This window comes from Dendrobium catenatum, unplaced genomic scaffold (genome assembly GCF_001605985.2).
Source record: "Dendrobium catenatum unplaced genomic scaffold, ASM160598v2 fragScaff_scaffold_1573, whole genome shotgun sequence".
NCBI lineage: Eukaryota > Viridiplantae > Streptophyta > Magnoliopsida > Asparagales > Orchidaceae > Dendrobium > Dendrobium catenatum.
In genome coordinates, this window is record NW_021320035.1 from 589453 (window position 1) to 601886 (window position 12434).

Genomic DNA, 12434 nt, shown 5'->3' on the forward strand with positions numbered 1-12434 from the left:
CTCTTTCTCTCCTTAGTCCTACTCCTATCTCTTGTCATTGTAGCGGCTGCCTCCTCTTTTTGATGCTAAGGAATCCCTTCTCTTCTGCTCTTCCTCCATCCCGGCCCCCCTTCGATCTCTCCTTCTCTCTCATCATAGTGTTTCAATGGAGTCCTTATTTATTCCAACAAATCCAGACCATCCACTGAACCATATTTATTATTATTTCCCTTCGTCTTCCCCACACCACTTGATTGCAATCACAGGCTGCAATTGAAAAACGTCCCTTTTTCCTCTCAAGCCCATGCATGAAACCATTAATTCATTAGCCTACAGCCTCTTCTTCCCTTTCCTACACGAAATATAATTCAGCCGTCCACCTCTGATCACCTCTACGCCTTCAAATTCCACACACTGCTCACCAACCAAAGATCGATCGATATATCGAGAGTATATCGTATGATGGCTTCTGATTCCAAAGCAGCTGCGACGAAGAGCTCTGGTTGTGGGGGAGGTGGAACCGGCGCGTCCGCCGGACTTCGGCTGCCGGAACAAGGCCTGAAATGCCCGCGCTGTGACTCACCGAACACCAAATTCTGCTACTATAATAACTACAGCCTCACTCAGCCTCGCCATTTCTGCAAAAGCTGTCGCCGTTACTGGACTAAAGGCGGCGCCTTGCGCAACGTTCCGGTCGGCGGGGGTTGCCGTAAAAATAGGAAATCGAAGTCTTCTTCTTCCTCGGCTTCCTCATCTTCCTCCTCTCTTCTCCCCCTAAACCCCGAGCCCGGCAAAGCACTCACGCAAACCGCGATGGATCTCTTCCTACCCTTCTCCTATGGTGCTAACACAGCTGCCTCCATGGCGGGCTTCAGTTACAATGGTAGAAACAGCAATTACGGCAGCATAGCTTCTTCGATCGAATCACTGAGTTCCATTAACCAAGACCTGCATTGGAGGCTTCAGCAGCAGAGGATGCAGTTTTTGTTTGGGGGAGAATTAGCTCAGAAGGACAACATTGTCTCTTTCATGAACAGCCAAGTAGTGGAGCCCAACTGCTTTGGAATGGCAGAGAACAACAAAGGTGAGATTTTTGGTGACAGTTCTGGTGCTAATGGGTCCCGGAAGGGTTCTGAAACAGGGACAGCTTGGTTTCTTGATGGTTCTTTTGCCATGCCAGCACCTTCTCCTATCAACACTGACGTCGATATGAATAACCCCAATTCTGTAAGTGATTGGAATGGGATTTCAGGTTGGAGTGATGTGCATAACTTCACTGCTCTTCCTTAGTTGATTAAATTTATTTAAAGTTTTCAATCAAGACTTTCAAGTGAGTTGATACATTTATAAATATATAAATATATATGTTGTTTTTAGTACTTTAATTTGTTGATGGATTGGGAGATGGAATGTTTTTTTTTTCTTCTTCTTCAAAGAGAGTGACTGATCAATAGATAGATGCTTTTTGTTATTTTTTTCTTGTTTTGCTTTATAAATCTCTTTGTTTTTGTATCTTGCTTCCTTTTATGTTTTTTAATCGATTTCTTTTACTTTTTCTGCTTTGGAGTTAGGGTTCTCTTTCTCTTTTGAAAAAGAAAGTTCTCATGGCCTTGAAAACAGTAACAACGAAGAGGCTCAAGAGGAAGCTGATTTTACCTTTAGTACATCAGCTGCATGTCTATAATTATCCTTACTTTAAAAGCCATCAGTATTTCTATTTGTCGTATACTATAAATTTTTAAGTTTATAATATTTATTTATAAATAATAATGATACTTTCTAAAATGTATTATAGTTAAAAATTAAAATTAAATTAATTTAACATTATGCATAAAAATCAAGTTGAATATCTAGAACTAACTATTTTCCTCGTCTCTATTGTTTTTATTTGATTCATAGTCCGGGAGCTTAAGTTTCGTCTGTAAAAGTTTTTTACTGTTTTTTAAATTAATTTTCTATGAAAAAAAAATTCTTAAGAACAGTGGCTTAAAGTTGTCCTAAACTAAACATTAAATTATCATTAAGACATCCTCTTTTCATTATGTTTAACTCGAATATGTATATTATTTAAGAATATTTATTTATTTTTATTAGATTTAAAATATTAATGAAAATTTTATTTAATCTAACTAAAGCCATATATCTATGTAATATTAATAAATTTTTATTTAGAATTATTAGCGAAATATGAATCTATTTATAGTGTTCATAAATATCAAAGCAATACACTAGCATTATTATGTGTGTTTGTATATATATATATAATTCAATTGAATTTTAATGAATTGACTAAGCACTTTTTAATAGATAATTTCATAATGTTTTATTCATTATTAGTAAATTTAACTTTTAAACTTAATAGGAAAAGGAAATTATAAAATGAGATATTGAGCTATCATTTAATGAATATTTTATTGAGATTTTTTTAATAGCTGTGTTAATTAAAAATTAAGCTTGTCTAAGAAATTAATATTTGAATGGGTTTATATTCAACTCATTGAATTCATTGAATTGTTGAACTTCCACAATTTTACATATGCTTATCAGATTAGTTATTAAGCTTAAAAATCCCTACATAGATCAGTATCAAAATATTCTTAGAGATACTCATTTGCTAACACTCCAATTTAATTAATTATGTCCGTTACTGTTAATAAATAGATTTAAGTTGAAAATTTTATTATAATTAAGCTTGAAGAAATTTAAATCAATAAAATGTCTTATGCGATGAATATGTTAGATAATTAATTTCTTAAAAGCAAATCAATTAGTCATGAAACTCATCCTCACCTAAGTTTTTTACCTTCAAAAATCTTTCTTAGCCAACTTTTAATGAATTTTTTGGCGTAGCGTTACATGTAATGTAGTTCCTGGAAAGCTTGATTTGCTAGTATATGGAAACCGGTGGTGCTTAAGAAGTTATTGAGGTGCAGGGTTGTCAGTATATGAATCAATGAAAGAATCGAGAGAGAGAGAGAGAGAGAGAGAGAGAGAGAGAGAGAGAGAGAGAGAGAAGAGTTGGACGGTGGCATCTAAATAAGGATCTGCTTTGTTTGGTAAGTTGTTTTCGATCTTTCTGTTTGCAGGTTCAGAGCTGAGCATCTCCAAATAATTAATTAAGCAATTAGTGCATTTTTTTTAACTTTTGCTTCCTCCATAACTGCAGGGATCATATGTTAGTTCTCTATTTACTGGATATATTACAATTACCTTGTAATAATCTGGTGTGAAATTTCCAATATAGATATCTTATTAGTATACTATCTTCTTGGAAAAAAAATATTAGGGTTTCCATTTTCATGTGGATATTTTACTAGAAAATTGTTGAAGTTTTGCAGTTGATGATCCCAACGTCAATCTTTAGTCCTTTAATAAGCTAATGCTCAGGCTGTTCTTCTTTGTTTGCTTTGGCACCTGCAAGAGCATATATTTTCTTAGAAATCTCTTGCTCTATGTAGATGTCTTTTAGCCTTCTCTTATAGCTGGGTAGGAGCTCACCAAATCCTCCCGCGAAGAACAAACCAGACAACTGTAAGGAAAAACAAAGCTTCATCCCAGGATGAAAACTATTCTAAGGGCCATCTTTACACTACTTTATATTGGGAGATATGTACAAAATCTTTGGATTTGCCAGGAGTACGTTACTTTTAATTTTAAGGTTTAGGGTTTTTAATCATGTTTTCTAAAACTTTGGATGTTTTAATTAAATCATTAATCATTTTTAAAATTTTAATCGAATGGTTAGACCTTTTGATCATTAGTATATATTCTTAATAAGTCAAAACCTTTCATAAAAATATGATTGGTTATATTTAATTAGAAATATAATTAGTCATATAAATTTTAATTAAAATTTTGTAAATAAGCCCGGTATTTAATAGACATCACATTCATCTAATTAATTTGCCCATGTTGGCCATAGATTCCATAAAGCAAAAACTTTCAGACGATCTCAGCAGGCCTGCTGCTAGTTCTTAATATCAAGTCAGCAACACCATATTGCCAGCTCTAAGGCAAGGGTTTGCTATTCAGTTCCAACAAATAACAAGATCGATAGAACTAGCAACTATTGTCATCAGCTTTTAGTTTGGGGTTTAGTTTGGGGCGATAATGTTGCACTACATGAAAAGTACTTATTGCCGGCGGTATTTTCTGACGGAAATTTATCATTTTCTGGCGGCTTTAGAATTTAACGGTGATTTTCCGGCGAAAAATTTGAGAAATGGTAGAATGTTTAAGTGCTACACTTCTTATGTATCTCAGGAGATGACTTTTATCATAAAGCATAATCCACTCTCAATTTGGGCTCTTAATTTTGTATTAAGGGTTAATAAGACAATTTATGGGTTATATATTGTTTGTAAATAATCTTCACTGAGAATTATTAGCATAAACAATCAAATGAATCGAGTCTCATGTTATTAAAATCCTTTTATGTTCACTTTAACATTGATTAGGAAAGGTTTTATTGGCTTTAATTAGGAGATCCAATTATGTCATTAATTAGGATATTTAATTAAGACATTGATTAGGCTTTTCTTATTAATTTTTGTTTCAAACCTATACATAGAGGTTAATGGATGCTGTAATTGAGAGTGGGAGAGCCAATTGTAATATTGTTTCTTCAATATAGTGAAATCATATGACCCCTCTCTATTGATGTAAGTATCTTTGTTGATCCACATAAACCATTTTGTGTTCTTTGTGTGATTTGTATTGCTTTTCGGTTGTTTTTTCCACAATAATTGGTATAAGGGCTTGATTCAGATGTGATTTATGATGTGCGGCTTGGAGATCTAGTTCAACAAAGATTCTATTCGTCTGTTGGGAACAAATGTTCTATTTGTTTGTTGCTGGAGCAAAATAAAGTAGAAGCGCGCATCACGTGCGCACAGATTGCAAAAGGTGGTGCTGAAGCGCTCATCACGGGCAGAGGGTCGCGTTGGTTAAGGGATCACATTGCATTTGCACTTTCAACCATGGAAGTTGAAATTCCTAATCACTACAAAGAAGAAGTTGACAATCTAGATGGTGATCTTTAGAAAATGGCTATAGATAAAGATATATAGTATCTTTAGAAGAATGTTACTAAGAGGTTGGTGAAGCTTCCTCCAGGAAGGAAAGTCATTAGGTACAAATGGGTGTATGCAAAAAAGGAAGGTTATCATAGAGCTAATGTGTAATATAAGACTAGGTTGATGACAAAATGCTTTGCTCAAAGGGAAGGGAATGATTATGATAAGATGTTCTCCCCAGTGGTTAAGTTTCCCTCGGTTCGTGTTCTCTTAGCACTTGTAACACACTATGATCCGATTCTAAAGCAACTAGATGTGAAAACTGTATTCTTACACTGGGAGTTACAAGAAGATATATACATGCTACATACACCTGGATATATATGAATCCTCAAAAGACTTAGTTTACAGATTGGATAAGTCTTTACATGACCAATTGTCCATTTGTCTTTAAGAACTACATTTAGTTTGATCCCTTTGGGAGGGGGTACATAGGCAACCATACTTGTGCAGTCATTTTGATATTGAAGTTTGTTTTGTCATCTTCCACTCCTTAAGTGAAAGATAATGTCCAGATTATTTTGGAGATTATTTTGAAAATCGTTCCCTATTTACTTCAACATTGATTAAAAAATATTTTCATGGTTTTAATTAGGAGATCCAATTATTCCATTAATTATGATATTTAATTTTGGCATTGATTAGAGCATCGATTAGGCTTTCCTTATTACTTTTTTGTTTCAAACCAATATATAGAGGTTCAGAGCTATTGTAATTAAGAGTGGGAGAGCCAATTGTACACCTTTTTCTCCAATATAGTGAAATCATCCCCTCCTTATAGACGTAAGCATCTTTGTCGAACCACGTAAATTGCATCATGTTCTTTATGTGATTTGTATTGTTTTTCCACTATTTATTGCACAAAATCTCATTGCACAGAATTTTTTCTTCTTCCTCCTCTTCTCTCAATCATGTATTTTCTATTTCTAGGAGTTTCTAGCAAACTGTAATTACCATTTATCCTACTTGTTCTAATGAGCTCGTATGAGTTCCTTTTGGTGCACATGATTACTTGTTTTCAGATGAGCCCTTAAAAAAAAAAAAATACAAATTTAATTTTCAAATTTTTATGCGATGGATTTGCACTATATAAAAGTCAAGTCTATTAAAGCTTCGTTTGAGATTGTTTTCTTATTATTTTTAATAGCAATTTTTTAGTATAATTATTTAAAGTAACAAAAAAGCAGTTGTCAAAAAGTGTTTGGAAGCCTAAAATCAATAAGAAAACTATACCAAATTAAGGCTTTGTTTGGGACGGATTTTTGGTTGCTTCTTAAATCAGTTTTTTAATAAATAAAATAAAATTTTTATATTAGAAAATTGTTTTAAGAAGCAACAAAAAAAGTCGTTCCAAACGAAGCCTAAATCTAAGGTTTCATTTGGGACAAATTTTTATTTTTGTACTATAAAACTGCTTTATTTCATGAGCTCATCCCACTGTAATTGAGCTCGAGTCAGCTCGCAAGCCATTGGCAGAAATTTTAAAACTTAGGCGGGATTTAGAAAAAAAAAATGCAATGTTTAACATTTAAATAAAACTTAAAAGATTTTTATTATTTTTTAAATATTTAAATTTAATAAATAAAATAAAATTATTTTTAAAAAATTAATAATTATTTGAGCCGGCTAGCGAGCTCACGAGCCGAGCTGGTGCAAACTAAAACTCCATAATGTGATGAGTAAATGTAACAAGATAATTTCATGAGTCATGAGCATATAGGTTATTAAGTCCATTAGGTTGCTTAACAAATTATTATGAGCTATGCATCACTATAAATATCCCTCTTTGGCAAAAATTAAGGCATCAAACTAATGAAATGAAGAACCTCCTCTTACTTTGAAATTCTATTTTTTCCTTTTCTCTGAATCCTACAACTTAAATGGCTTCATCACCTGACTTTTGCGAAGGCCAACATTTCCCATCATATATATAAAAAATGCAAATACCAGTTCAACTAGGCCCAAGCGCATGAGAGATTATAACATGCGGTGTTCGGATCGTTCGGAGGCGAATTCGAACATGCCACGTCACTCGGATGCACCAGACCCTGGGTGATATGGCATGTCCGGATTCGCCTCCGAACGAATTCGGACGCCGCATGTAATAATTAGAGCTCAATCGCTGGTTGAAACAATAAAAAATAAAAAAATCTGAAGGGGACCATTCCATCTTTCACCATGTCCAAAAAGAAAGTACTGATTTAGTTTCCAGTCATAAAACGGTAACATCTCTTCCACGCTTTAGATGACCGTGACAAAAATAATTTACAGGGACGAAGCATTCCTGTAAGGCCACTGTGATTGTTTGATGACAAGGCTTAAATTAAGCTTCAGCCAACTTATGCCGATAAATACAATCAAATGGCCAATTAGGTCCCTCCCAAAACTAGCATGTTTTAAACAGGACATTTCCCCTAAGCTGGGGATAGACATGCACATTTTAGCGACTTAGAGCTCATAACTTTTTTTGTCAAGAAATTAATAGGCAATGGCTGAATTTGTTAGTTTTGTGTGAAATCTGATTGGATCGATTAATCGAGTTGCACTGCTGTGTCGGACCTTAATTATATTGGTTGAGCTCATCAGGAAGACAAGGGACTGATAATTGAGTGTCGCGGTGCTCCAACTCTGGCGCCATGATGCTGCGAGACAGGCTGATAGTTTTCTTGTTTTTCAGTAAGGGTTGCATCCTTTAGTGATTTTTTGATGTTTTTTTTATTTCTTTGTTTGTAGTAAACGGTGGAAGGGTGAAGAGAGATCAGGAGAGAGCGAGAGAGAAGAGAGATCTATACTTTTTGTGGCTCCATGATTTTTTCTCGGTATTGAATTTTTCCAAGTTAAATCCTAGCGTACTTTCTTTTCGCTTTATTTTCTCTTTCTTGTTTATGTTCGCTGCATGGTTTACTTCCCTAACACATTTTAATAAAAAGAAAAAGCAATTAAACGTTACAGAAGAGCTACTAAGACCAAAAATAAAGATATTACAATTGAAAAGCTCCTAACCGGAATATAAAAATGCTCAAAACGCAAAAATACAAAATGCAGGCTTGGGGATCTATGGTGAAAAGCAACGCCTGCGAAAGACAAACTATACCAAAAGTAAAACTTGGTAGAGTGACAAAACTACTGGACTTAGTGAAAAGGATCAGATAAAATCCAGCCAAACGGCCTAAAATGCAAAACCAAATCTAAAGGCAAATAAAAGCCGCCGTAGATAAAAATTCCACCTTTTCGTGCTAAATCCCAGATTTTCGAAATCGCATTTTTGCAAGATTTATGTAATTTGTTGGCTCGAGAGGAAGAGTTGCTCGTTAAATCCGTTCTATAGCCAAACAATCACACGAGATTTAATAGAATTTATCATGAATGTTACCAAACAATTTTCAGGATTTAGGTCACTCAGGATTTCCGAAATCCGGATTTAGCGGATTTACGAAATCCTACCTAAATCAAATCCTGGGTGCTACCAAACAACCCCTTAGCATATTGCATAATTTGAGAGATGCAAACATCAAACAGAAATAAAACTAACTCCATTTAAAAATCAAGTCTGCCATCTCCTCACTAGATAACTTGTTGACCCCTCAATTACAGTTGCATTTCCAATCAAAATGACACCAAATTCAACCATAACTTTAACATGATTTCTTCTAACTTTTTCTGTAGAAAATAGAGTTGAAGAGCTTGCAACATTTTCCATGGAAAACTGAGTTAAAGAGCTACTACATCTTAATTTCGCAAGATATATGAGCAGTAGGCATCTGATAAGCACCAACATATATGTTCATGCACCTCGCTAGAGCTTAGGCAATTAAGATGGCTGAATTTACTGCATCGATGATGCAGAGATATCTTTCAACTGCAACCTACCACATTTTTTATTTTTCGCTTGATCAACCTTCTGTCGTACAAAAGCCTTCCATGCAACTATTTATTGCTTTTCCTGAACCTGTTTTGACATCAAATAGTCTCCTACCCTCCTACACTCTAAAGTACCCTAAACAATTTCTGCTTTAGGAAGCACTTCACTGACATTCTCTTCGTTGTGCATTAAGTAGAGGTCAAGGTCAAATTCGTTGCAGACGTTTGAATCCAATTAACAGTGAACTCATTTATCTAAATAGTCTCACTCATTAGGGCAGATGGAGGGGTCAGCAAACAGTTTGTTTGCCCACCAGAATAAATGTTGAAATAGGAGAGAGAAACTTATACACTCAAAACACACAAAGGGAAAAGATGGAAGTGGCGTTATCCATGCGATGCGGATATGCAGGATTTTATAGTCCCTGAAGAAAAGAAACTTATCCACCGTTTAGGCCTACTACGAGACATCGAGTGTAGTAGCCTTTAATCCTAGATCTAAGGTGGGTTTAGTGTTATACCTAAACCCACGAAGGCATTTGAGGAGAGAGATAAACTTATACACTCAAAACACACAAAGGGAAAAGATAGAAGTGGCGTTATCCATGCGACGCGGATATGCAGGATTTTATAGTCCCTGAAGAAAAGAAACTTATCCACCGTTTAGGCCTACTATGAGACATCGAGTGTAGTAGCCTTGAATCCTAGATCTAAGGTGCGTCATCTCTAAATTCCAGTGGCGTCAGTTTTTTGATAGGAAATACTTGAGTTCGCAAGTAACCCTAAGGGAAATACTTAAGTTCGCAAGCAAACCTATCACTAATTGGTGAAAACAGTGAGAATAATCCAAAATTCTAGCTGAAATCAGCCCCAAAACGATGGATTGCAATAAGGGAATCAAAGCCAAACAAACACAAAGCAAGATACAAGCGATCCTCAATTCGAGAGGAAGATCGTTCTCTCCCAATCTCTAGACAAGGAATCTAGATCCCAAGATGCCAAGGAACTACAAGAGAAAGCAAATCAAAGCATGCCCTAACCCTAGCCTCTCATGCTATTTAATCCCCACTACTCAAAAAATGCTTCCTAATACAAAATTTCTTAATTCGATTAATTCCTAATTCATGATTTCCTAATATAAAACTTCCTAATACATAATCCCTTAATTCAAACAATTGCCATCTTTGCTTTTGCCGCCCGCCCCCCTCTCCTCTTGCCGCCCTAGAGGGCCCACTTGAATTCAAAGGAGGCGGTTTAGCCCACCTCCTGTATACTTGGGCCGGCTGGGTCGGTTCCTGTGGAATATCACTTTCTAGTCTGCATTGCTTTCTATGGATTCCAATGTTCAGCCACTAGCTTTAAGAGCCTTTGTAAGTAGCTCTGCTTCAACAATAAAAATCCTGACAAAATTATGCTTTAGGATGGAGAAAGCTAGTTACAAAATGCTCAAATCATAATATGAGAGAATTTTACTCATGCCTAATCAAAGGTGTGATAAGAAGGCTTTCCTGACGAGAAGGAATTAGACTCCAGTGGCTTTGCCCTCATTGTGGGCGGCATCTCTTTTCTTACCCTCCATTGTTGCTCTGATGTCTGAGCAAATCAATTTTGGCACTAGCTATTTGATATTTTGTGGGAAGTGTTAAGAGTTCTCTCCTATTCCAGGAAGCAATTTGTTTGACGGCCTTCAATTTGTACATCCATTTAAGCGATTTGTGTAGGCTTCCACATTAAAGAAGCTATTTTTAGGACATTTCTTTTCTATGAAAGCCTTTCTCTTCCACTCTTCAAGTTTAAAATAGAGTCATTGGCATGTACTATATTATGCGGCACAATCAAAATACCAGTTGTCAAAAGAAATATGAAATATGAGTATATCAACATGGAAGATCCTCTCAAAAGAAATATGAAACAAGAGTATATAAATGCTGAAGATTCTCTCCCATTAGAAACACGAAAAACACGTGCTTTGATACCAATTTGATAGGAAATACTTGTAGATCTCAAGTATTTTCTATCAACCTTCGGAAAAACAGCGAGAACAATGGCTGGACTGCTGTCCACCGCAGGAAATCACATAAAAACTGCTGTTTACAGCAATAAGAAGAGGAAAACCGAAAGAAAACTCAAAGCGAGACTTGTATTCCACTAGACAATGAATAAAATTGCAAGATACAATTGATCCTCAATTCGAGAGGAGGATCGATCTCTCCCAAATCTCTAGACGCCGCTAGAGCCCAAAGAAAACCTAAATCTAATAGATCTCAAATTTCAGCCAAATTCAAGATGCCCAAACCCTAGGAAAACAAACTATTTAATGTATACAAATCAAAAGGAAATCCCTAAACAGTCTCTACATTCAAATTTCCCTCTCAAAACCCTCAAAAATGCTTCCTAAAAGCTCCCGCACGATGTGCGGCTTGCTCGGCATCTCCGCGGGAGATATTTCTCCACTCAGTTTGAGCTGGGCCGGTCCCGCATGGACCGGCTGGACCGGTCCAATGGACCGGTCTAACAGTATTCATCCAGCCTAATTTTATTACAGCTTATTCATGTATTTATAAATGAAAACTAGAATAGAGAAACTAACCTTGTAGCAACCAAGGCTACACGAGAAACCAAAGAAGACTAGTAATAACCAATCTGGTTTACATCAAAGAAAAAACATAAAACATAAACCTTGATAAAAATTAGATCACAAAAACCAACAGTTTTGATCCAATTTTATTTTACTTTTTCCTGTAGCTGTACGTTGTACTAGCAGTTTCTTTGGTATCTTGTGTAGCCATAATCATTTTTCTACATTGTTTGATTCCAATTGATGTATAAATAGTAAAACATAATGTAGTTTGTGTGTGGCTAAATAAAATTCCTCATTTACTTAGTTCCAACGACGAGAGTTTTGTGCTAAGCAATTTGGTAGAGTTTTCGGATTCTGGCATCTTCTATATGCTGGGGCAGTTGGCTTCTAGCACACACTGGGGTGCCGCTTTGTTCGTTAGCTATCAGTTGGCTTCAATATTACTAGTTCATCAAAGATTATCGGAGGCAATTTCCAGAGAAGGCTTCATGGAGTTAACTGATCGGGTAAAAGCAAGAGAAATGCGGTTGTAACCTCACAGTGCTATACTGGTTTCCCTTGGTGACGAGGAGCTGCAGGAAATTGGTGAAGAAGAAACGGCCATAAAAATGTGAGAGAAGATTGAATCATTATTGATATATCATCAAAAAAAGTATCTTGATAAAACACGAATCTCGAGACAAAATCAAGTTGGAACTTCAAGAATTAAAATCGGGAAAGTCTGAACTCCGATTTCAACAAACTTATAATCAAACTGAACGTCTCAGAAATACATACCCAATGACACCAAATTCGACTCAATCCGAGCCCAAATGAGTCCAAATCAAAATCCTGAAGCACATTTGGAAGGTTCAAACCATAATTTGGATTACCAAACGGTTTCCAAACATGACATGCTTATATCTGAATCAAGCGGCTCGATGAGACGAATCCAAAGA

At 35.7% G+C, this 12434-nt stretch overlaps 1 protein-coding gene across 1 annotated transcript; it reads left to right on the forward strand.

Moving 5' to 3' along the window:
• Positions 1 to 363: 363 nt before the first annotated feature.
• Positions 364 to 1358, forward strand: LOC110103193 (dof zinc finger protein DOF5.7). Its single transcript, XM_020831796.2, has one exon. It carries the CDS (start codon positions 439 to 441, stop codon positions 1267 to 1269), a length of 831 nt encoding a protein of 276 aa, XP_020687455.1. The 5' UTR covers positions 364 to 438; the 3' UTR covers positions 1270 to 1358.
• The last annotated feature ends 11076 nt before the right edge of the window (positions 1359 to 12434 follow it).